Here is a 24296-nt window from a genome sequence, read left to right as displayed (position 1 = left end):
AACTGTCATAATCAAAACAAGCAAACTGCCAAGTGGAAAAATAATGCCCAAATATTTATTCACTCAGTACCTCAGAAATGCAAACGATTCTACATTCCAGCAAAAACGTTTAACATGAATTAAATACCTATAAAAAGGTTTAATGTACTTTTACAGAGTAATTCCGGTGAAATACCATCCCCAGAATACTTACATACATGTCATTATAACGGTATGGCAGGATTTTCTCATCAATTCCATTCAGAAAATAAAAACTGCTACATACCTCAATGCAGATTCAACTGCCCGCTGTCCCCTGATCTGAAGCTTTTACCTCCCTCAGATGGCCGAGAAACAGCAATATGATCTTAACTACTCCGGTTAAAATCATAAGAAAAACTCTGGTAGATTCTTCTTCAAACTCTGCCAGAGAAGTAATAACACGCTCCGGTGCTATTGTAAAATAACAAACTTTTGATTGAAGTTATAAAAACTAAGTATAATCACCATAGTCCTCTCACACCTCCTATCTAGTCTTTGGGTGCAAGAGAATGACTGGAGGTGACGTAGAGGGGAGGAGCTATATAGCAACTCTGCTGGGTGAATCCTCTTGCACTTCCTGTAGGGGAGCAGATAATATCCCAGAAGTAATGATGACCCGTGGACTGATCACACATAACAGAAGAAAAGGCAAGAGGCACATAGGAATGGGGTTTTAAATAATGAAATTATTTGGCGCCAAGTATGACGCACAACGTAAATTATTTTTTTTGGCGCTAACAACATCCGGAAATGACACACTCGCGTCATTGACGACGCAACTTGAGCAAGGAACTCTGAGTCAACTAAGACGCCGGAAATTAGGAATTTGCGTCTTCGGACGCCAAGAATGACACAATAAACTTCTGCATTTTGTGCCCTCGCGAGCCTAATTTTGCAGCGAAATTTAAAGAAAAAACTGTCAATAGAAAAAAAAATATACCCCAGGTAAGAAAAAATATTTTCCTAAATATGCTTTTCCCAAATATGAAACTGACAGTCTGCAAAAGGAAATATACATAAACCTCACTCATGGCAAATATAAGTACAATACATATATTTAGAACTTTATATTAATACATAAAGTGCCAAACCATAGCTGAGAGTGTCTTAAGTAATGAAAACATACTTACCAAAAGACACCCATCCACATATAGCAGATAGCCAAACCAGTACTGAAACAGTTATCAGTAGAGGTAATGGAATATGAGAGTATATCGTCGATCTGAATAAGGGAGGTAGGAGATGAATCTCTACGACCGATAACAGAGAACCTATGAAATAGATCTCCCGTGAGGAAAACCATCGCATTTAATAGGTGATACTCCCTTCACAACCCTCGGACATTCGCTGTACTCAGAGGAATCGGGCTTCAAAATGCTGAGAAGCGCATATCAATGTAGAATCTAAGCACAAACTTACTTCACCACCTACATAGAAGGCAAAGTTTGTAAAAACTGAATAGTGGGTGTGGTGAGGGGTGTATATATAGGCATTTTGAGGTTTGGGAAACTTTGCCCCTCATGGTAGGATTGTATATCCCATACGTCACTAGCTCATGGACTCTTGCCAATTACATGAAAGAAATATATTTACAGGAAAACTCAAGCACTTAATTTACATACCTAATACTGTAGTAAAAAAAACATTTTAATTTTTTTTTTTACATAAAAAATATTTTTAGCATAAGTGTTAAATCAAATAATCAAACACCCCCTTCTTGCGCAGATGGGGATAAGGCCAGTGACTGGAGCATAAACATGCAAACATCCATGGAGGAATAAATTATGGTTAAAAGTGATAGAATAAGCGCACTTATTTAGAATAACATATAGAACATTGCCGTATGGAAGGGGTTATATTCCTTTCAAATATAAAAACACCTCAAGCAAATAGAACGGATTGCACATTATGAAGGTTAACCACTGAAGAGTAATTTAAAACATGTACTTTCTTACTAGGAGTCGTTTTGCATTGTAGGATTAGGTTTTGAATACAGACATATATTATACTATATTTTATTGTACCTTCTTATTTTTTCTTAAGCACTTTAACTGCCATTGTTAGTTGTATCTCAAACTATGAAGGGGGTTAAAGGGACAGTCTACCATAGAATTGTTATTGTTTTAAAAGATAGATAATCCCTTTATTACTCATTCCCCAGTTTTGCATAACCAGCACAGATATATTAATATACTTTTTACTTCTGTGATTACCTTGTATCTAGGAACCTTCTTCCAGCCCCCTGATCACATGACTGTGACTGTTTATTATCTATTGTCTTAAATTTAGCATTGCTTTGTGCTAAATCTTAAATAACCCCCTGTGCCTGAACACAGTGTTATCTATATGGCCCACGTGTACTTTCTGTCTCTTTGTGTTGAAAAGTGATTTAAAAAGCATGTGATAAGAGGCAGCCCTCAAAGGCTTAGAAATTAGCACATGAGCCTACCTATGTTTAGTTTAAACTAAGAATACCAAGAGGAAAAAGCAAATTTGATGATAAAAGTAAATTGGAAAGTTGATTAATATTAAAAGTCCTATCTGAATAATGAAAGTTTAATTTATACTAGACTGTCCCTTTAAAGATTTGTGCTGCTTATTTATTTCCATAGCATATATTGTTTTTTGTTTGTTAAGAGAGATACTACTAATTACCTCTTTAAAATAAGGCATCTCATCTTCCTCTTTATTTTGGGGGAGACAGTGGTAAAGCCCTCCACACACAGGAAAAATTGGGGAGGTCACCTAACATCATCCACAACCAGGAAGTTGGTCATCCTCGGATATCTACTCAGTATACGTTAACTTAAAAAAACCTTATCAATTTAAAATCTTCCTTTACTAAATAACTCGGATAATTGCACTGCAGTCAGATTATCATTAAGTGACTTCTAATACATACGGGATGTTTGATAGATGCAGTGTTGCTGAGGGAGGGAAGATATTCTGGAAGTTCTTTGAGCCTGGTTTCTTGAAACGGTGCAAGGGGCTGTTGGTATAATCCTTGGTTAGGCCTTGGTCTTCATGTCCCTCTCGAGGAAGTTGAACAGCTTGGTGCTTAGACAAGGTAATACGCAGTACCCTACCATGAAGCTTTTGTCCGTTCAGGTGACTCATGGCTTTAAAGAAAACAAAAAAACATTAAAGGGACACTAAATACCTACAAGACATTTCTGTTGTCATGCTATAGAACAACATATCAGTCAGGACTAAATATTTTTAAAGCAAATGAACATCATGTTTACTGCAGTTGTTTTTCAATATTCAAACTCCACCCACCACTTGCTTTATTTGGAGGAGCAAATACAGACTCGAGTCTGCATCTGACAAGGCTAACCATGCACATATTGTTAGTATAAAGCACATTCTTTTGCAGCTCTTATGTGTTAAAGACAATTACGGGAAGCTATGTTGCTAGTTCTGAGTATTTAAAAAGCCACAATTTTCAGTGATAAATAAATGAAAAGGGGACAAAATAAATAATGAATGTATACTTCAAAGTTTGGTTATACTATACTAAACCTTTTATTATTAAAATCTAAATGATTTTACTGTCCCTTTAAAACAGCTAAAACATCCAATATGGCATTCCAGGTGACTGTTGTGGGCACAATTCAAATGATATCTGATTAAGATAGAAAGCATACAAATATTCTCCCTTAACTACAGCTTGCTAACATGCCCTACAGACCAGTGGTTCACAACACTTCCCTTCACAGTGTCAGCCATTTTATTTAAACCACCTATGTTCTGGTAGAAGTATTCTAAAATCCTAGCCTTTTGTAGGTATTTTTGAGCAATGCAGTTGAAAACCACATATATAACTCATAGGACTGATTATTGCCGAATGATTTTAGTTTACATTATAAGTAAAGTAGTTTTTAGGTGTCAGATTTAAATGTCTGGTGTCATGCCCAGCACAACTAATATTAAGACAAATGATTTTACTAGAAATTTGGACAGAAAAACATAATTTATGATTACCTGATAAATGAATTTATTTCATGGTGGTAAGAGTTTACGATCCATTACTCCTGGGAATTACCTTCCCTGCCACTAGGAGGAAGCAAAGATTGCCCCCCCAAGAGTTCTATATAACCCCTCCCACCTATATGGTAGTTAGTCTGATGTATAACAAAGCAGAAAGAGGTAACAAAAGAAAAAAAGAGCAAATAGATATAGGAGCTGGGAATAAAGATGTGCCATAAAAGAAAAACATCACCAACAAATAAAACAGGATGGGGACTCTCACCACCATGAAAGAAATTAATTTATCAGGTAAGCATAAATATGTTTTCTTTCATAAAGGTGGTAAGAGTCCACAATACATTACTCCTGAGAACCAATACCAAAGCTGTGAAAAAAATAATCTTTTTTTCCATAAAGAAACTATATCCCACAAGCCTCCAAATAAAGAAGAGATTTTAAAATAAAAAGCACACATAAAGACTTCCGGTGGGCGGCTCTTGAAGATGGATGCAAGCTTTTGTTGCTCCAGAGAAAACCTCTTTTAATCTCTCTAATATCATCTTTCTTCCATGCCATCTGCATCTCCCTTGACAGAGAAGCTGTCCGGGAACTACCAGCAGATAGAAGGAATCCATTCTCCTCTTCCCCGGAGGTCATTTTATTTACTAGTAATCCACGTGGGATTTAGCACATACTGAATTTGCTTAGAGCAATGGAGTTGAAAAACTGCATGGCCGCGCAGATATTTGAAGCTCTTGTGCCGGCATTTGAACGCTTGTTCACTAGCTTTGAGACAATGAAGGGAGCTATCCAGGCTATTACGAGACCCTATACTCTAAAAGCTAACCCTGGGACTATGCGGGACTGCCTCTCTACACTGGATCTGCACAAAATGCCTCCCGCCCAACTACAACCGAACACCACTACTACTGACTCGGCGGCTCTTTCTTTAGACCCGGCTGTTTTTACTCAGGACATGATCCTTACAGCACCAAGGGGGAAACAAGGCCCCATGAATATTCATGATGCAGCTTTGCCACAAGTGGCTACCTGGTCAGCCGTCGATGCATCTTCTCAATTTAAACAGCCTCCGAGTCCACAGCATTCCCTCTCTAACAGCACTAAGGGGCTAGACACCAGTCTGGCTCAGACAGGCCTGCCTGCATACAAATCATACGAGGGCGCCGCATTTGCATGTATTTCCCAACGCTCGCGGATCTATCTTCCAGGAGAAGGCCCGTCTCCTACCCTGACCAAACCGGACTTGCAAAATGTGGGGGCAAAACAGTGCTTAACTCCTCAAGAGCATGCTGGGGAATGCACTATCAGCATCAATTTCCTTACTACCCACGGAGCCGTACCTCTTAGTAGCGCTACTAGGACTGTGGAGGTGAAACAGAGTGCGGCTTTGTTTGTAGAGCCCCCTCAGTTCACGGATCCTTGCTTTTCGGCGCTGAACTGTCAGTGGCGAAACTTGGGTGTAACATCAGTTATGGACTTTGTCCCATTGCTTCCGAGACTGCACCCGACTGATTACTGGCCCGCTAGCGTGAACAGCTTTCTTAATCTACCTCGACGGGAAGTACTGGTACTCCTGGTTAATGCGTGTAGGGGTTGGATAAACTCTCTATCATGATCCTGATCAGCACACTTTGATACTCAGACTTATGTTAGGTTTGATAATTTTCACTGCAAGAATAACGGAACTGTGCTTTACTACTGCTGTATCTTCTTTAGTACAATTGTTGGTGCTTTGTGTTAGATCTCAACTGTGGCCCTGTTGGCCATATATGTTTTCTTTCTTTTGTCCCTCTCTCCCCTCCTTTGATTTCTCCTTTTTTTTTTGTTGTTGTTGTTTTGTTATAAACATTCTACATACAAAGGGAGGAATTTTGACCCGCATCATAGCTTTAATAATCCTCTGCAAATAATATACATCGTTAGGTTACTGGAATCTCTAAACACCCCCAGGGCAGTATACATCACCTACCACAGAAACTGACATGAAAGCGTACTCTCTCACCCTTTAAGTCTCACTAACTAGGTATTGGCCATGGCGACTAGCAACAAATTGGGAGCTGAATTGGATAAACTACATGTACCATATCATACTCAGCTTGTTATGTCAAAAGGGTACCAACATTTTTGTGCCTCTAGAGCCCTGGTGTTCATCCACTTCTAGATCTTTTTGGAGTATTTGAAAAACTTATCTTTATAGCTATAGTTTAAATTATATACCCATAACTATGCCCACTGCTGAGAATCTATAGTAGTACTCTAGCGACCCCTACTGATATCTATAAAATGGAGAGGTAAAAGCTAAGCTAGAACTATTCTGCTAACAGATGGTTATGATCTCTCTTTGTTTTTTTTTTTTTTTTAAGTTTTTAACTGCTAGAAAGAACCTTACACTTGGAATCAATTGTAATTCTCTACCACACTTTTATTACCACACTATAAGTCTAGTCAAAGAGATGTGGGTTTGGTTCTTCTCTTGTTCATGTTTTTGTTTTATATTGGTTTATTTGTTTGTGTGTTTGTTTATTGGAAAATTAAGGAGCTCAGGAGACTTCATCATGGGATGTTTTAATATTTTAATTTTCTTTTTATGCTACAATCATCATCCTCACTCATAAAGTGCTTATAGCTATACATTGATAAAAGTTCATCCCATAATTATACAAATATTGCCTTAAGTGGAACTATATATGACTATTAGGTTTTAATACACTGTACAAGTAAGGGATCTACTGTTCTATATGTTGCATTAAATCTTGTGCAATGTTATCGGCTTACCAAAATGTAAATTTGATTCAACTACTGTTTTATACTCCGCATCAACTATTTGGTGGCAATACTAGCCTCTGTCTTGTACCTGAGTTCCTTGAATAAAAAGAATTTAAAAAAAAAGCACACATAAAATAACCAATAGGCAAAATAATGCTAAAACCGTTGCCAAAAGAAACTTCCTGCCAAAGGCTGCCACAGAAGAAGTAAAAAATGGAAGAAAATAAAGAAAAAGAAACAAGAAAGACCAAGCTAGCCAGAATAGCTCAACAGAAGTCTCATTCCAGAAAGCCCAAGAAGGAACTCAATTGGAAAAACTATAAAAAAAAAAAAAACTATTACAGGTGGAGGCTATCCCACCTCCAAGAAAACCAATAAAAACATAAGCTCTAAGCAAAAAGCAAGTGAAAGCACTTGCTCTCCGACATTGAATAAAATCAGGAAAGTGAACAAACCAAAGTTTGTCTGAAAATGTCAGTAGCCCCAAAAGATAACTACAAGGCTATCACAACAACCAAAATGAGAGGAAAACTCTCTAAAGAATTCCAAAAATAGAACCTAACGAAGGAACAACAAATTCACTAAAAAACAAACAACAAAGTCCCAAAAAACAACTTATCCAAAAAAAGAAAAAAGATTAGGAGTGTTTAGATAGCTCAGAAACTCTTCTTACAGAAGAGATGGCCAAAAAGAACAAAAAGCTCCAAAAAAGAAAGCTTAAAAACTACCCAATGCATAGGCTCAAACTGAGGAGTCTGCAAAACATCAACACCATACCCTGACCTCAGGGTGGAGAGATTGGTATAAAATCTGAATATGGGCCAAAACCTGAACACAAAACATGAAAATCAGAAAGCTAAGCAATCCTCCAAATAAAAAAAAAACTGAAAAAGAGCAGAAAAAAAAACTGTTCTTTCAATAGACTAGGAGTTGAACCTTTATCCAATCCAAAATAAAAAAGAAATTCTGAAAGAATAGCAGGAGAAGCCATATTCAAAAAACCTTAAGGAATAAAAAGGTCTAACAGACCCTATGAAGAAAGCTTCCTAAGCACAAGCTTCTGAAACAGTCTCTCAACCATAGACTCTAAAAAAAAAACAATGCTTAAAAATCAATCACTCAAACACCATGCTACCAGGCTGAAAGTTTTAAGATCTGTAAGGAAAAAATAGTCCTAAAAGAAAGAAGCCCAGGCAACTGATAATCTGAACCAGATATACACAAAAAAACTCTCAGAGGCCAGACTGGAGCAAAGAGAAAGATTGAAAATTCCTCTTGCTTGAACTTGAAACTACTCTGGAAAAAAGAAAGAAACATATAAACAAGCAGAAACGTCAAGTAGCTACTAAAGCATCCACAAACTCTGCCTGAAGATCCCAGAACCTTGCAAGGTACCTTGAAAGTTCAGCATAGAGGCTAACAGATATATCTCTGGGAGACCACAAAAAAACTATAATCTAATTGAAAACAAATTTCTGGTGGAGAGTCCATATATCTGAATGCAGAAATTGCCTACTTAGAAAAAACAGACAACAACTGGCTTTAGCTTATAAATGAAAGCCAAACACTTCCCTCATGGCTGGGAAACTGCAAATCCGCCTATAATGATTGATATAAGCCATTAAAAAAAACCATTGTCCGATAGAAATAGGAAATAGAGGCCAACTCTGAAGAGCCCTGAAAAAAAGTAGTTCAAGAATATTTACTAGCAACCTCGCCTCCCAAGGAGCACAAACCGCTTGGTACTCTCAGAGACTCCCAGACAGCCTCAGTCTAAAGAAAACAAAGTCCAAGAAGGATGAGCAAAAAAGCCAATGATTTAATTAAGACGACAGGTACAGGCCTGTTCTAAAAACCAGATCAAAATTCCTAAGAAAGCTGAGAAATATCCCTGCATCACAGGCATCACAGGCACAGCAAACAAAGCTGAAAAAGATCTTATACTCCCATATAAAAAAACAGCCATAAGTAAAAGGTATATTGTTGACTAATCTTTTATGTTCACATGAAGGCTACATAGCTACCAGCACATTAAAAAAAACATCTGAAGATTTATTTTATTTCAGGAGCAAAGTCTTGTTGAATTTCCCTGTAAGGAACCAACAAAAGAAGCAGTAATACCCATAAGAAGCAAAATTAGGTTTGAATGTATTAACATAATTAAAAATATGCTGGAGGAGATACCTCAACTTGGTAATAAACTAGTATTAGTAACATTGGAAGGAAAGTGTTCAAAGGACCCAGCTTTGAAAGGCAGATTCAGGACAGAATCAGAAAGCTCCATTATAGTATACAACTACAGACAAGTAGAAAAATGCATAAACAGTAAAATCCCTGAATAAATAAAGTCCATAAGGAAAAGGGAGAGTGTATACAATGAAACATCTTATAACAACAGCTTCCCAAGTAAGATTAGGAACAGGATCAGAAGACTCCCTTATAAGGTGTAATGTGATCTAAAATTATATATCCCCAAAGAGAGAATTTTCTAAGGGAAAGACAAATTTAGGGACAGGAACAGAAGAAATCCATTCAAGCATAAAACTACAAAAAGTAGCTACTTTAAAGTAAATTTGGAAGCAAGAACAGTAGTAACTTAGTCTGAATACATCATAACATAAAAACAAGTATCACATAAATATGCTGGGAGAGATACCTCAGCTTGTTTATAAGAACACATTAACATTGGTAGTAAAAGTGTTCAGATACTGCTTCCAAAGCAGGACAGAATCAGAAGTTTCCTTAATAAAATGATAATAAATAGCCCCAAAAGAAAGAGCTGTAAAAGAGAGGCATTACATTACCCCTCCTTAGAAACCTTCATCAAACAAAGGTACACCAACTATAGGAGGATGCGCACCAAACAAAGATAAGGGGAAAATGCGCTAAAACGAGTGTGCACATACCTGCAAGCACGCACATAGGCGTCAGAAAATAAAAATGTTAGCTTTTCTGAGGGGGCAACAAATATAAAATAAAAGCATGCTCCCCTATAAATTCTAAGTGCCAAAACACCAATGAGCTATTCAATTAAATGAGTTGTAATATAATAATAATCTGTCCCAAGGCCATATATAAACAAATATAATTTTGCCCAAATATAAGGTTAATAGAGTGTTTGAAAAAATAAACAGTACTTACCAATAAAACAACTGCTAGAAACACTAACAGGAAACCAGTCCAGTACTGAAAAAATATCAGCAGAGGACATAATATAGGACTAATCTGTAGACCCAGTTGAAAGAGGCAAAAGACAAGTCCTTGCGACATCCGTGAGAATTCAGTGACTAAAGTTCTCATAGGAAAGAAAAATGAGTCACAAGTTCAACCTGTATTCCTTAATTTCCTTCTGACAAACATTATATTCTGAGGGCAAATGGACCTCATATCAATCTCAGAACCCCTCTCAACGAAGAAATCATTTGCACAACATCACTCTTCACCTTCCTCCAAAGGAGGCAAAGATAAGACTAATTACTATAGAGGTGGGAGGGGTTTTATAGAGCTCTTGGGGTTTGGGAATCTTTGCCTCCTCCTAGTGGCAGGAAGGTGCTTTCCAGGAGTAATGGACCGTGGACTCTTACCACCTTTATGACTCTTACCATTGTTACAACATTGGACAAGGGTATTTGAAATAGCAAACTAAAATACTTACATTAATATAAAATGATGCAGGAAAACAGGATCTCTAGTATATTTTACAAATGATTTACCAAATATTACAGTCGTATATAATTCCTGGTTTAGGTTTCAGATTTCAGATTTTCATTTTACAAATGAAATATGCAATAATTTGCACTTCACCATCTTTCTCACACTATTTGCCGAAGTTTTTTTATTCTTTCTTTCTTGCTCAACCTTGTTTTGTATTGTATATGTATATGTGTATATATATATATATATATATATATATATATATATATATATATATATATATATATATATATATATATATATATATATAAAACTAAGTCTGGCTTATATATTTTCACATATTATTTGCAATATTGTAAACCCGACTACAAAATGTCAACATCATAACTCCCTTCTGCTGAGTTTGTAATGATTCTCAATGAGGGGAAGCAAATTGGTCGCTCCTGCTTTGTTATTGGCTGATGTGAAATGAGTTATGTTTTGTACAAAACAAATGTTACCATTATTGACCTTAGTCAACTTGATTAACACTACAAATCAAGGTATCTTTGTTTCACATAGATTTTCTGATTGTCCTAACAGATTTCAAACTTACTTTCTGTAAACAATCTTGATAAGTATACATCAGTATAACAACTGACCAATCTCTGCTTTCAGAAGCTGTCTACTAGGCTATATGACCATCTCTCCATCAATGAAAATCGTGAAATTATGATTTTGCTCTATTGCAAGATTCTGGGCATCATAGCAATAGGTGGGAAAACATAGAATAGGGCAAATTTCCAAGAAAAGGTCAGCACATCCACATTCAGAAAGGCTGTTTTAAGTTCCTTGGTTCTGGAGTCAAAAACTAGAATTTTGAACTTCTGTCTGAAGGCCATGAGATCGACTCAAGGTATGTTGCAGCATTTGTCAAGTTTGGTATAGACAAAAGGATGAAAAGACCACTATCTGATGAAAGATTTATTGGCTTCCTGATTATCTAGAATGTTTAATGCCGAAAGATTAGAAATATGCAACCATTCGCTCATTATGTTTTCTGATCAATCACCTACAGGAAGGTCTGAGAGAGCCACCTGCCAATGAATAAGGGAAATATAGATGAACTAATAACAAGATAAACGTCTGTGGGTGAAAAAAAAATACCTAGATCTTTAAAATATGTGGTCTCAATGATGGGAAAAAAGGTTGCAGTAGATGCACTTGAAAAGTAGATATAAGATTTACAATGCTACCATGAGCCTGAAAAGAGCAGTGACACATTATTTAATTGAGGCATGTAGACAGAAGAGTTTGTCGACAAGAAGAATTGTGACTAATGAGAGAAAAGTTCAGACCAACTGTCAAAAAGGTGACCTTGGTGGAGCAGAATTTAATGGGAGATAACTGTAGTTCTGAGGTTGTGAGGAGCAATGCCAGGATATAGGACAGGGTAATTCAAAGAATGTCATCCAGATATGTGAACAATAAGCATCCATGTGTCCACACCATAGCTTGACAATAAGTGTGAAATGCACTTTTATAAAACCTGTGTGTCTGTGGCAAAACCAAAATGGTCTCATCAAATTGTGGTAAAATAACAGTTTTAAATGCTTATGAAATATGTGTATTGAATCATCATATATACCATGCAATACAAAATCATGCATTTTTATGCATATATACAATTTTAACAATGATGTACCTTTAAGACTTTTGGGGTCTGATCCCAAGTGTGTGTGTGTGTGTGTAGGGGGAATTAAGGAAGGGGGAAATGTCAAGTTCACCCCTATCTTCCAGGGCAGAGATTACCATGTATTAAATAAAATGTAATAATTATGAAAACACTGAAATCCATCTATAAAGGAAAAGTAGAGGGTAACCCTTCTAGCCCAGAGGGCCTGTTGCAAAGAATCCAGTTCTAGAGGGCAAATATCACCTTACTTGGCTTGTTGTTAAAAAGAGAGAACGTTGGTCAGGCCAAAAATATACAGAGAGAGAGTACTACATTCTCTAGTATGGAGAACTTCCCCTTTTTTCTATTTACATTTAGAAGATACAAATATGCTAAGAAGCAGCAATTCTCTGGAAAATCATTTGCTCTTGTGCAATCACTGCCACATATGAATTCATATAATGGTGAAACCATCAGAGAAATGCTGCAGAGCAAAACAAGAGGCGTGATGCTCAGCGGAAGTCTGGAGCTGTACACACAACCAGAAGGCACAAAAAAACCTGCCGCAGATAAATACATATGTGTGGATAAAAGAAGTGCACACAAAAACAGAAGAGAGGGCAATTGGCAAAGTTTCCAATTTACTTCTATTATCAAATTTGTTTCATTCTCATGTTATTCTTTGTTGAAGAGATACCTAGGTAGGTAGGGTGCACATGCCTGAAGCACTTCACAATAGGAAATAGTGTTGCCATCTAGTGCCCCTGCTAATGTATGACTGTTGCAAAACTGCTGCTATATAGTGCTGCAGACACGGGCACACTCTTAAGCTTACATTTCTGCTTTTCCACAAAGGATAACAAGAAACTAAGATAATTTGATAATAGAAGTAAATGAGAAAGTTGTTTAAAATGTTAAGTTCTATCTAAATCGTGAAAGAAAAAAAAATGGGTTTTATGTCCCTTTAAGTGGAGATCACCCTCTGGTGGCTAAAATGTAGAAGTGCGATCAGTGCTTTAATTAAAAAAAGCTACAGAGATCCAGATGCTGTGAGATAGGCAAGAGAAAAAGCCCAGTAGGATTTCTCACAACTTTGAAAGAGAGGATTAAAGTATGTGGGAGAACTTTGTGAACTATACTCCCTGCTGAGAAAAAGGAGCCAGGTATACCCTGTAGAGAATAGAGAATCTGTGTATAAATAAGGGAAGTGGGATAGGGAGGAGAGATTACCTGTTCAACAGTTTGAGGTTTTTGCCTATCTCCAAGTGGATGACTTGGTATTTACCAAACTGTCCAGGCCACTGGTTTGCAAACCTGTGTTCTCAGGCCTCCCTTACATGCCACATTTTGAGTATATCTGAACTGGAGCACAAGTGAAATAATCAGCTGATTAGTAAACATGGTTTTTTTTTACCTGCTCACATTCAATGTAATCATAAAAACATGGCCTGCTCTTGTGTGCCGTCTTAATAATATGAGATAAGAAAAAATATTGCCTAGTGCTAACATGAAAACATAACAGTGTGACTTCAGCTGTGAAACCCAGTTGGCTTCAATTGCAAAACCCTGAACTACAAAAAGTGGTTCACAAGAAATCTACATGTGAAAAATATTTGTGTGAGTGATATATCTATCCTACGGATTTTCTATCTGTATATTGCACATCAATACCTTGCTTAAAAACAGATTTGTAATGGGAATCAAATAATTATTGCTTACTTGATAAAATAATTGATTTAATTGTGGTGAGAGTCCATGATCCATTACTCATGGGAATTACGCTTCTCTACCACTTGAAATGAGGCAAAGATTCCCAAACCCCAAGAGCACTATAAAACCCGTCCCACATACATCAATGTAATGTATAGCCAAGCAAGTGAGGTAAGAAAAAGGAATAAGAGCCAAAAAAGTAGGGGGAAAAAGATGTGCTAAAAAAAAAATCTAACCCCCAAAAAATAAAAAGAGTCGGGTCTCGTGGACTCTCACCACCATGAAATTATTTTTTTTTCCTTTTTCATAATGCACTTAAAAACAGACATAACCATCAAACTGAAACAACTGCCAGAATAACCTTTCTACCAAAGGCTGTTTCAGAGGAAGCAAAAACATCAAAATTGAATGCAAAGACCACCAAGTAGCTGCCTTGTAAATTTGATTAGCTGAAGCCTCATTCTTAAAAGCCCAAGAAGTGGAGACTGAACTAGTAGAATGAGCAGTAATCCGCTGCAGTGGAGGCTGACCTGCCTCCAAATAAGCTCTGTGAATCAAAAGTTTTAACCAATAAGCTAAAGTAATAGCATGACCTTTCCTAAGCCCAGAACCCCCCCCCCCCCAAAACAAACAACGTTTGTCTAAAATTGTTCGTAGCATCAATATAATATTTAAATGTCCCAACAACAACCAGATAATGCAAAGATCTTTCAGAAGCAGGATTAAGACAGAAAGAAGAAACAATTTCTATACTATCTGACAAAACAACATTTTGCAAAAAATTCAATGATGTCCGTAAAACTGCCCTATCCTGATGAAAAATCAGATAAGGAGGCTCACAAGAAAGAGAAGATAATTCAGAAACTCTTCTAGCAGAAGATATAGCTAAAAGAAATAACACTTTCCAAGAAAGTAGTCTAATGTAAAATTTATTCATAGGTTCAAAAGGAGGAACCTACAAAACACTAGGTTAAGATTTCATGGAGGAGAAATAGGCTTGATAACCGGTTTAATACAGACCAAAGCCTGAACAAAACAATGAACATCAGGAAGATTAGCAATCTTTCTGTGGAACAAAACTGAAAGAGCTGAAATCTACTCTTTCAGAGAACTGGCAGATAGACCCTTATCTAGGCCATACTATAAAACTGGAGAATCCAAGGAATTCTAAAAAAATGCCAGGAAAAAACATGATTTCAACACTAGGTAATGAAGACCTTCCAAACCTTTCTAGAAACAGGTTAACGAACCTGAATCAGAGTTTCAATCACAGAATGTGAAAAACCCCTAAGTCTCAGAACTGATCGTTCAATTTCCATGTCATCAAGTTTAGAGACATGAGATCCAGATTGAAAAAAGGACCTTGAAACAGAAGAACGCAGAAGAAGAGGCCAAAGAGGGCAACTGAACATTTGAACCAGATCCGCATACCAAATCCTGCGAGGCCACACTGGGGAAATCAGCATTACAAATAACTTATCTTCCTTAACTTGGCAATCACTCTGGAAGAACCAGAGGAGGGAACATATAAGCAGGATGAAATGCCTAAGGAACTACTAGAGCATCCACTAACTCTGCCTGAGGATCCCTGGACCTCGCAAAGTACCTGTGAAGTTTGTTGTTCAAACGAGAGGCCATCAAATCTATTTCTGGGAAAACTCAAAGATCCACAATTTGATTAAACACATCTTGGTACCCTGGATGTAGAGACTGATGACTGAGAAAGTATGCCTCCCAATTGTTCACTCCTGGGATGTGAATTGCAGAGACTAGACAAGAATTGGTTTCTACCCAAGAGAAAATCTGAGACAGCTACTGCTGGGACATTGTCTGTCTGGAAACTGAGATAAGGATAAGACTCCCTGTTCAACAAGCTTGAAGGACCATAAAAATTGCACGGAGTTCCAGAACATTGATTGGCAGCCTACCGAGGATCCCAAACACCCTGTTCTGTCAGAGACCCCAAACAGCACCCCAACCTGAAAAACTTGGTTCTATAGTGATCACAGTCCAGGTAGGACGAGCAAAAGAAGCCCCATGAATAATAAACTGATGATCCAGCCCCCAAATTAGAGCCTGACTTCTGGGATCCAAAAATTTTGTTTAAAACAACAGAGTATAATAAATGCACCATTGACGTAGCATACAAAGCTAAATAGGCCTCATGTGAAATCGAGCAAATGGAACTGCATCTGAAAGCTGCAATCATGAGACCTAGTACTTCCATACACAGAGCCACTAAAGGAAACTAAAGTGACTGAAGGCGTAGACAAGCTGACACCAATCTTAAACGTTTCTGCTCTGTTAGAGAAAGTCTCATGGAGTCTATTTGGAAACCTAGGAAAGTAAGCTTTGTATGAGGAACCAAAGAACTCTTTGGAAAATTGACCCTCCAACCATGCTTTTGAAAAAACAACAAAAGTTGGTTGGTGTGAAATTCTGCTAAAGGAAAAGATGGAGCTTGAACCAAGATATCGTCCCGGTAAGGAAATACTGCAATACCCTGAACTCCGATTACAGACGAAAGGGCACCCAGAACATTGAAAAAAACATAATTTTTGCTTAACAGATAAATTCCTTTCCTTCCTGGCAGGGAGAGTCCACAACTTCATTCCTTACTCTAGGAAAATACAACACCTGGACACCAGGAGGAGGCAAAGACACCCCAGCCAAAGGCTTAAATATCCATCCCACATCCCCTATCCCCCAGTCATTCTGCCGAAGGAACAAGGAAAAGTAAGAGAAACATCAGGGTATAAAAGGTGCCAGAAGAAATAATATAAAAAAGGAGCCGCCAAACAAAAATAAATTACGGGTGGGGTAGTGGACTCTCCCTGCCAGGAAGGAAAGGAGTTTATCAGGTAAGCATAAATTATGTTTTCCATTCCAAACTATACCCAAGCTCCAGAGGACACTGAAGAAATAACGGGAGGGAATAAAAAAAGTGTCAGACCCTATTCTGAGGGCACCACAGCCTGCAAAATGTTCTCCCGAAAGCTGCTTCAGCCGAAGCAAACACATCAAACTTGTAAAATTTAGAAAAAGTGTGTAAGGAGAACCAGGTAGACGCCTTACAAATCTGATCCATAGAAGCTTCGTCCTTAAAAGCCCAGGAGGAAGCCATTGCTCTAGTGGAATGAGCAGTTATCCTCTCAGGAGGCTGTAGCCCCGCTGTCTCATAAGCTAAGCGGATGACACTCCTCAACCAGAAAGATAGGGAAGTTGTAGTAGCTTTCTGCCCCTTACGCTTCCCTGGATAGATGACAAACAAAGAGGAAGATTGTCTGAATTCCTTAGTAGCCTAAAGATAGAATTTCAAGGCATGAACCACATCTAGATTGTGAAGCAAGCGTTCCTTCGCTGAAGAAGGATTAGGACACAAGGAAGGAACAACAATTTCTTAATTAATGTTATGATCCAACACCCCCTTAGGGAAGAACCCAAATTTAGTACATAAAACCGCATTATCAGCATGGAAAACAAGATAAGGGGGGTCACGTTGCAAAGCAGAAATCTCAGAAACTATTCGCAAAGAGACAATAGCCAACAAAAAAAGAACCTTCCAAGATAACAATTTAATGTCAACAGTATGCATAGGCTCAAACGAAGCCTGCTGCAAAACACTAAGAACAAGATTAAGGCTCCAAGGCGGAGCCCCAGATCTAAACACGGGTCTGATCCTAGCCAGAGCCTTAACAAAGAACTGCACATCCGGAAGCTCAGCCAATCTTTTGTGCAGTAACATTGACAGGACCGATATCTGTCCCTTCAAGGAACTAGCAGATAGGACCTTCTCCAGTCCATCGTGGAGAAAAGATAAAATTCTGGCAACCTTAACCCTTTGCGAGGAAAAGCCACGCTCTTGAAACCAGTACAAGTAGGTCCTCCACACTTTATGGTAGATACGACGAGTAATTGGCTTACCAGCTTGAACCAGAGTGTCGATAACACTCTCAGAAAACCATATCTTGGCTAAAACTAGAATCTAGATTTTGATGACCAAAGGGACCATGTATCAGCAGATCTCTGCGACAAAGTAACCTCCACAGAAGAGATGATGACATCCCCACCAGATCTGCAAACCACGTCCTTCGCAGCCACGATGGAGCAATCAGAATCACAGATGTTCGCTCCTGCTTGATGTGAGTCACCACACCAGGGAGAAGAGTTAATGGAGGAAAAAGATATGTGAGTCTGAACCTCCATGGTACTGATAGGGCATCTATAAATTCCATCTGAGGATCCCTCGACCTGTACCTGGGTAGCTTGGTATTGAGTCGGGATGCCATGAGATCTATCTCCGGCATCCCCCACTCACTGCATATCTTTGCAAACACCTCGGGGTGAAGAGACCACTCCCCTGGGTGAAAGAATTGCCTGCTGAGGAAGTCCGCTTCCCAGTTGTCCACACCCGGAATGTGGATCACTGACAGCGTACATTTGTGAGTCTCCGTCCACTCTAGTATCTGAGATAATTCTCTCATCACCAAGGAACTTCTCGTTCCCCCTTGATGGTTGATATAGGCACCCGAGGTTATATTGTCAGATTGGAATCTGATAGACTGGGACAAACCCAGAAGGGGCCAAAGCCTTCAAGGAATTGAAGATTGCCCGGAGTTCCAAAATATTGATCGGAAGGTCCACAGACCTTGTGCCTTCTTGGCACCCCAAACGGCTCCCCAGCAGGAAAGGCTTGCGTCCATAGTCACAATCTCCCAGGACGGTCTCAAAAAGCACGTGCCTTGGGAAAAGATGATCTGGACAGAGCCACTAGGAGAGTGAGTCTCTCTACAGGCTGTTTAGTACAATCTGTTGAAACAGATCTGAATGGTCGCCGTTCCATTGTCTCAGCATGCATAGTTGTAAGGGTCCGAGATAGAATCTGGCAAAATGAATGTCCATGCAGGACACAATGAGTCTGATTACCTCCATACACTGAGCCACTGAGGGTCTCAAGGAGGCCTGGAGGGCAAGACATGTAGAAGTTAGCTTGAAACGTCTCTGATCTGTATGGAATATTCTCATGGATATGGAGTCTATTATAGTTCCCAGGAAATTCACCCTTGTACTTGGAGTAAGAGAACTCTTTCCAAGTTTATCTTCCATCTATGTGATCGAAGAAGACTGAGAAGGGACTCCGAATGCTCTTCCGCTAGATGAAAAGATGGTGTCTGTCCCAAGATATCATCCAGGTAAGGTGCTACTGCAATACCTCATGTTCTGGCAACGGCTAGAAGAGCCCCCAGAACCTTTGTAAATATCCTTGGAGCAGTAGCTAGGCCAAAAGGAAGAGCTATGAACTGGAAGTGCTGGTACAGAAAAGCAAACCCTCAGGAACTGAAAATGTTCCCTGTGAATCGGAACGTGAAGGAAAGCATCCTTCAGGTCTTTTGTGGTCATAAACTGTCCTTCCTGAACCAGAGGAAGGATTGACCGTACTGTCTCCATCTTGAAAGAGGGAACGCTCAGTAACTTGTTTAGGCACTTTGCGTCCAGAATTGGATGAAAAGGTCCCTCCATCTTTGGAATCACGAAAAGGTTTGAATAAAACCCCAAACCTCTTTCTGCTGTAGGAACTTTGCGTCCAGAATTGCATGAAATGTTCCCTCCTTCTTTGGAATCACAAAAAGGTTTGAATAAAACCCCAAACCTCTTTCTGCTGTAGGAAACGGGACAATTACTCCTAGAGAGGAGAGATCCCGTATGCAACTTAAGAAGGCAGCCTTCTTTTATGGTCTTGTCGAAAGACTGAAGAGTAGGAATCTGCCCCTGGGAGGATGAGACTTCAATCCAATCTTGTATCCTTGAGCTACAAACTCGATTTGTTGTCGGCGGGCTTCTTAGTCTGTTTGTTTGGACTTATTCCAGAATTGAGCGGGCTTCCAAGTACTCTTGGGATACTCGGACTTGAAAGAGAACTGCTGTCGTTGCGACTTGTCAGCACAAAAGGAACAAAAATTAGACAGTTGCCATCCCTTAGGTCTATTCTTCTTATCTTGCGGTAGGAAGGCACCTTTCCCTCCGGTAACAGTAGAGATAATGGAATCCAGTCCTGGACCGAATAAAATCTTCCCCTTGAAGGGAAGAGAAAGGAGTCTGGATTTAATAATCATATCCGCAGATGAAGGCTTCAACCAGAGAGCCCAGCGGGCTAGAACCGCAAAGCCAGCAGCCTTTGCATTTATGCAAATAATCTGCATATTCACGTCACAGATGAAGTAGTTAGCAATTCACGGTGCCTTAATTCTCTCCTGAATATCCTCGAGGGGAGTCTCAACCTCATTGAGCTCCGACAGAGTCGCACCAGTAGGTAGCTGCTCCAGCAACCACGGCTACAGCTGCCGCCGGTTGAAATAAAAACCCTGTATGTTGAAACATCTTCCTCAGAAAAGTTTCAATTCCAAAGTAGACAATGGAGAAAAAGAAGTTACATTCTTTACTAATAATGTTCGCCATCTTAACTGGCACAGGAAAAGTCAGAGGGGCCTTTCTATCTTCGTAAACCCTGTCTAATTTAGGGATCTTAGGCTCCTCAGGGAGTGCAGCCTCTGGAACCTCTAGAGTAGACAGAACCTCCTTTAATTAAAAAACGCAGATGCTCAATTGTAAATCTAAAGGAGCGTCCATCCGCTGAAGGAGGTTTAATAACTGAAGTTTACGACTCAGAAAGTTCACCTTCTGAAGCTACAGAGGTTAACTCATCCTCGGATAGCTGGGATATAGTAGCTCAATCTGACAAATATTTAAATGACTCTAGGTCAGGAAAACTATGTTAACCTTTCTCTTGCATTTGTTAAAGCGAGGTAAGGCACTCGGGCCACAGACACCGCCGATTGTAACTGCGCGGTAAAGTCTGCTGGAAAAAAGCCCCCTCCAGATGAAGTATTAGTTGAGCCGCGGGGATTCCTCCGAAGTAGACGGCTCAGAAGGGCTAATAGCGCTATGAGTATTAGCAGGCTTGTCTCCCTTCTTAGACTTTAGAAAAGTGTTTAGGCAAATGGAACAAAATTGAGCAGGTGGACAAACCACAGCCTGCAGAGTCCACCATAGTTTTGTATATAGCCACAGAAGGACAATAAAAAAAAAAAACGCTTTTATTTAAAAAACGGCACCTTAATACTCCCAATGGCTGGGGCACTCACCACCTCCTAGACCCAAACAGCTAACAGTGAAAACACTCTCCTCAGAAGTGATGGCTGCAGCAGGATCTTAGGAAATTAAAGAGAACGCACCCGGTCACGTAGTACGTAAGACAGGACTTCCCCTGCTAGGAAAAAGAGCGCCAAGCTATTATGAGCTATGCAACACTTCAAAAACGAAAGTGAGACCTGTTTGTTCCAAGCCAAAAACACACAGCCTTTGAGCCTAAAAAAAAAACAGAATTTATGTTTACCTGATAAATTACTTTCTCCAACGGTGTGTCCGGTCCACGGCGTCATCCTTACTTGTGGGATATTCTCTTCCCCAACAGGAAATGGCAAAGAGCCCAGCAAAGCTGGTCACATGATCCCTCCTAGGCTCCGCCTTCCCCAGTCATTCGACCGACGTAAAGGAGGAATATTTGCATAGGAGAAATCATATGATACCGTGGTGACTGTAGTTAAAGAAAATAAATCATCAGACCTGATTAAAAAACCAGGGCGGGCCGTGGACCGGACACACCGTTGGAGAAAGTAATTTATCAGGTAAACATAAATTCTGTTTTCTCCAACATAGGTGTGTCCGGTCCACGGCGTCATCCTTACTTGTGGGAACCAATACCAAAGCTTTAGGACACGGATGATGGGAGGGAGCAAATCAGGTCACCTAGATGGAAGGCACCACGGCTTGCAAAACCTTTCTCCCAAAAATAGCCTCAGAAGAAGCAAAAGTATCAAATTTGTAAAATTTAGTAAAAGTGTGCAGTGAAGACCAAGTCGCTGCCTTACATATCTGATCAACAGAAGCCTCGTTCTTGAAGGCCCATGTGGAAGCCACGGCCCTAGTGGAATGAGCTGTGATTCTTTCAGGAGGCTGCCGTCCGGCAGTCTCATAAGCCAATCTGATGATGCTTTTAAGCCAAAAAGAGAGAGAGGTAGAAGTTGCTTTTTGACCTCTCCTTTTACCAGAATAAACAACAAACAAGGAAGATGTTTGTCTGAAATCCTTTGTAGCATCTAAATAGAATTTTAGAGCACGAACTACATCCAAATTGTGCAACAAACGTTCCTTCTTTGAAACTGGATTCGGACACAAAGAAGGCACGACTATCTCCTGGTTAATGTTTTTGTTAGAAACAACTTTCGGAAGAAAACCAGGTTTAGTACGCAAAACCACCTTATCTGCATGGAACACCAGATAAGGAGGAGAACACTGCAGAGCAGATAACTCTGAAACTCTTCTAGCAGAAAAAATTGCAACCAAAAACAAAACTTTCCAAGATAATAACTTAATATCTACGGAATGTAAGGGTTCAAACGGAACCCCCTGAAGAACTGAGAGAACTAAATTGAGACTCCAAGGAGGAGTCAAAGGTTTGTAAACAGGCTTGATTCTAACCAGAGCCTGAACAAAAGCTTGAACATCTGGCACAGCCGCCAGCTTTTTGTGAAGTAAAACAGATAAAGCAGAAATCTGTCCCTTCAAAGAACTTGCAGATAATCCTTTCTCCAAACCTTCTTGAAGAAAGGATAGAATCTTAGGAATTTTTATCTTGTTCCATGGGAATCCTTTAGATTCACACCAACAGATATATTTTTTCCATATTTTATGGTAGATTTTTCTAGTTACAGGCTTTCTGGCCTGAACAAGAGTTTCAATGACAGAATCTGAGAACCCTCGCTTTGATAAAATCAAGCGTTCAATCTCCAAGCAGTCAGTTGGAGTGAGGCCAGATTCGGATGTTCGAACGGACCTTGAACAAGAAGGTCCTGTCTCAAAGGTAGCTTCCATGGTGGAGCCGATGACATATTCACCAGGTCTGCATACCAAGTCCTGCGTGGCCACGCAGGAGCTATCAAGATCACCGATGCCCTCTCCTGATTGATCCTGGCTACCAGCCTGGGGATGAGAGGAAACGGTGGGAATACATAAGCTAGGTTGAAGGTCCAAGGTGCTACTAGTGCATCTACTAGAGTCGCCTTGGGATCCCTGGATCTGGACCCGTAGCAAGGAACCTTGAAGTTCTGACGAGAGGCCATCAGATCCATGTCTGGAATGCCCCACAATTGAGTAATTTGGGCAAAGATTTCCGGATGGAGTTCCCACTCCCCCGGATGAAATGTCTGACGACTCAGAAAATCCGCTTCCCAATTTTCCACTCCTGGGATGTGGATTGCAGACAAGTGGCAGGAGTGAGTCTCCGCCCATTGAATGATTTTGGTCACTTCTTCCATCGCCAGGGAACTCCTTGTTCCCCCCTGATGGTTGATATACGCAACAGTCGTCATGTTGTCTGATTGAAACCGTATGAATTTGGCCTTTGCTAGCTGAGGCCAAGCCTTGAGAGCATTGAATATCGCTCTCAGTTCCAGAATATTTATCGGGAGAAGAGATTCTTCCCGAGACCAAAGACCCTGAGCTTTCAGGAGTTCCCAGACCGCGCCCCAGCCCACCAGACTGGCGTCGGTCGTGACAATGACCCACTCTGGTCTGCGGAAGCTCATCCCCTGTGACAGGTTGTCCAGGGTCAGCCACCAACGGAGTGAATCTCTGGTCCTCTGATCTACTTGTATCGTCGGAGACAAGTCTGTATAATCCCCATTCCACTGACTGAGCATGCACAGTTGTAGTGGTCTCAGATGAATTCGCGCAAAAGGAACTATGTCCATTGCCGCGACCATCAAACCTATTACTTCCATGCACTGCGCTATGGAAGGAAGAGGAACAGAATGAAGTACTTGACAAGAGCTTAGAAGTTTTGATTTTCTGGCCTCTGTCAGAAAAATCCTCATTTCTAAGGAGTCTATTATTGTTCCCAAGAAGGGAACTCTTGTTGACGGAGATAGAGAACTTTTTTCTACGTTCACTTTCCACCCGTGAGATCTGAGAAAGGCCAGGACAATGTCCGTATGAGCCTTTGCTTGTGGTAGGGACGACGCTTGAATCAGTATGTCGTCCAAGTAAGGTACTACTGCAATGCCCCTTGGTCGTAGCACCGCTAGAAGGGACCCTAGTACCTTTGTGAAAATTCTTGGAGCAGTGGCTAATCCGAATGGAAGTGCCACAAACTGGTAATGCTTGTCCACAAAGGCGAACCTTAGGAACCGATGATGTTCCTTGTGGATAGGAATATGTAGATACGCATCCTTTAAATCCGCTGTGGTCATGAATTGACCTTCCTGGATGGAAGGAAGAATTGTCCGAATGGTTTCCATTTTGAACGATGGAACCTTGAGAAACTTGTTTAGGATCTTGAGATCTAAGATTGGTCTGAATGTTCCCTCTTTTTTGGGAACTACGAACAGATTGGAGTAGAATCCCATCCCTTGTTCTCCTAATGGAACAGGATGAATCACTCCCA

The 24296-nt window shown here is 39.8% G+C and overlaps 1 protein-coding gene across 1 annotated transcript in view; it reads right to left on the bottom strand.

Moving 5' to 3' along the window:
- The window catches only part of PTBP3 (polypyrimidine tract binding protein 3), a 444692-nt gene that overhangs the window by 24034 nt on the left and 396362 nt on the right, over positions 1–24296 (bottom strand). Inside the window, exon 12 of the mRNA XM_053700011.1 lies at positions 2924–3140. Coding sequence (XP_053555986.1) covers positions 2924–3140 — 217 coding nt within the window. The remainder of the gene's footprint in view (positions 1–2923; positions 3141–24296) is intronic.

This window comes from Bombina bombina, chromosome 2 (genome assembly GCF_027579735.1).
Source record: "Bombina bombina isolate aBomBom1 chromosome 2, aBomBom1.pri, whole genome shotgun sequence".
NCBI classification, from domain to species: Eukaryota; Metazoa; Chordata; class Amphibia; order Anura; family Bombinatoridae; genus Bombina; species Bombina bombina.
This window is presented reverse-complemented; position numbering and strand designations above follow the sequence as displayed.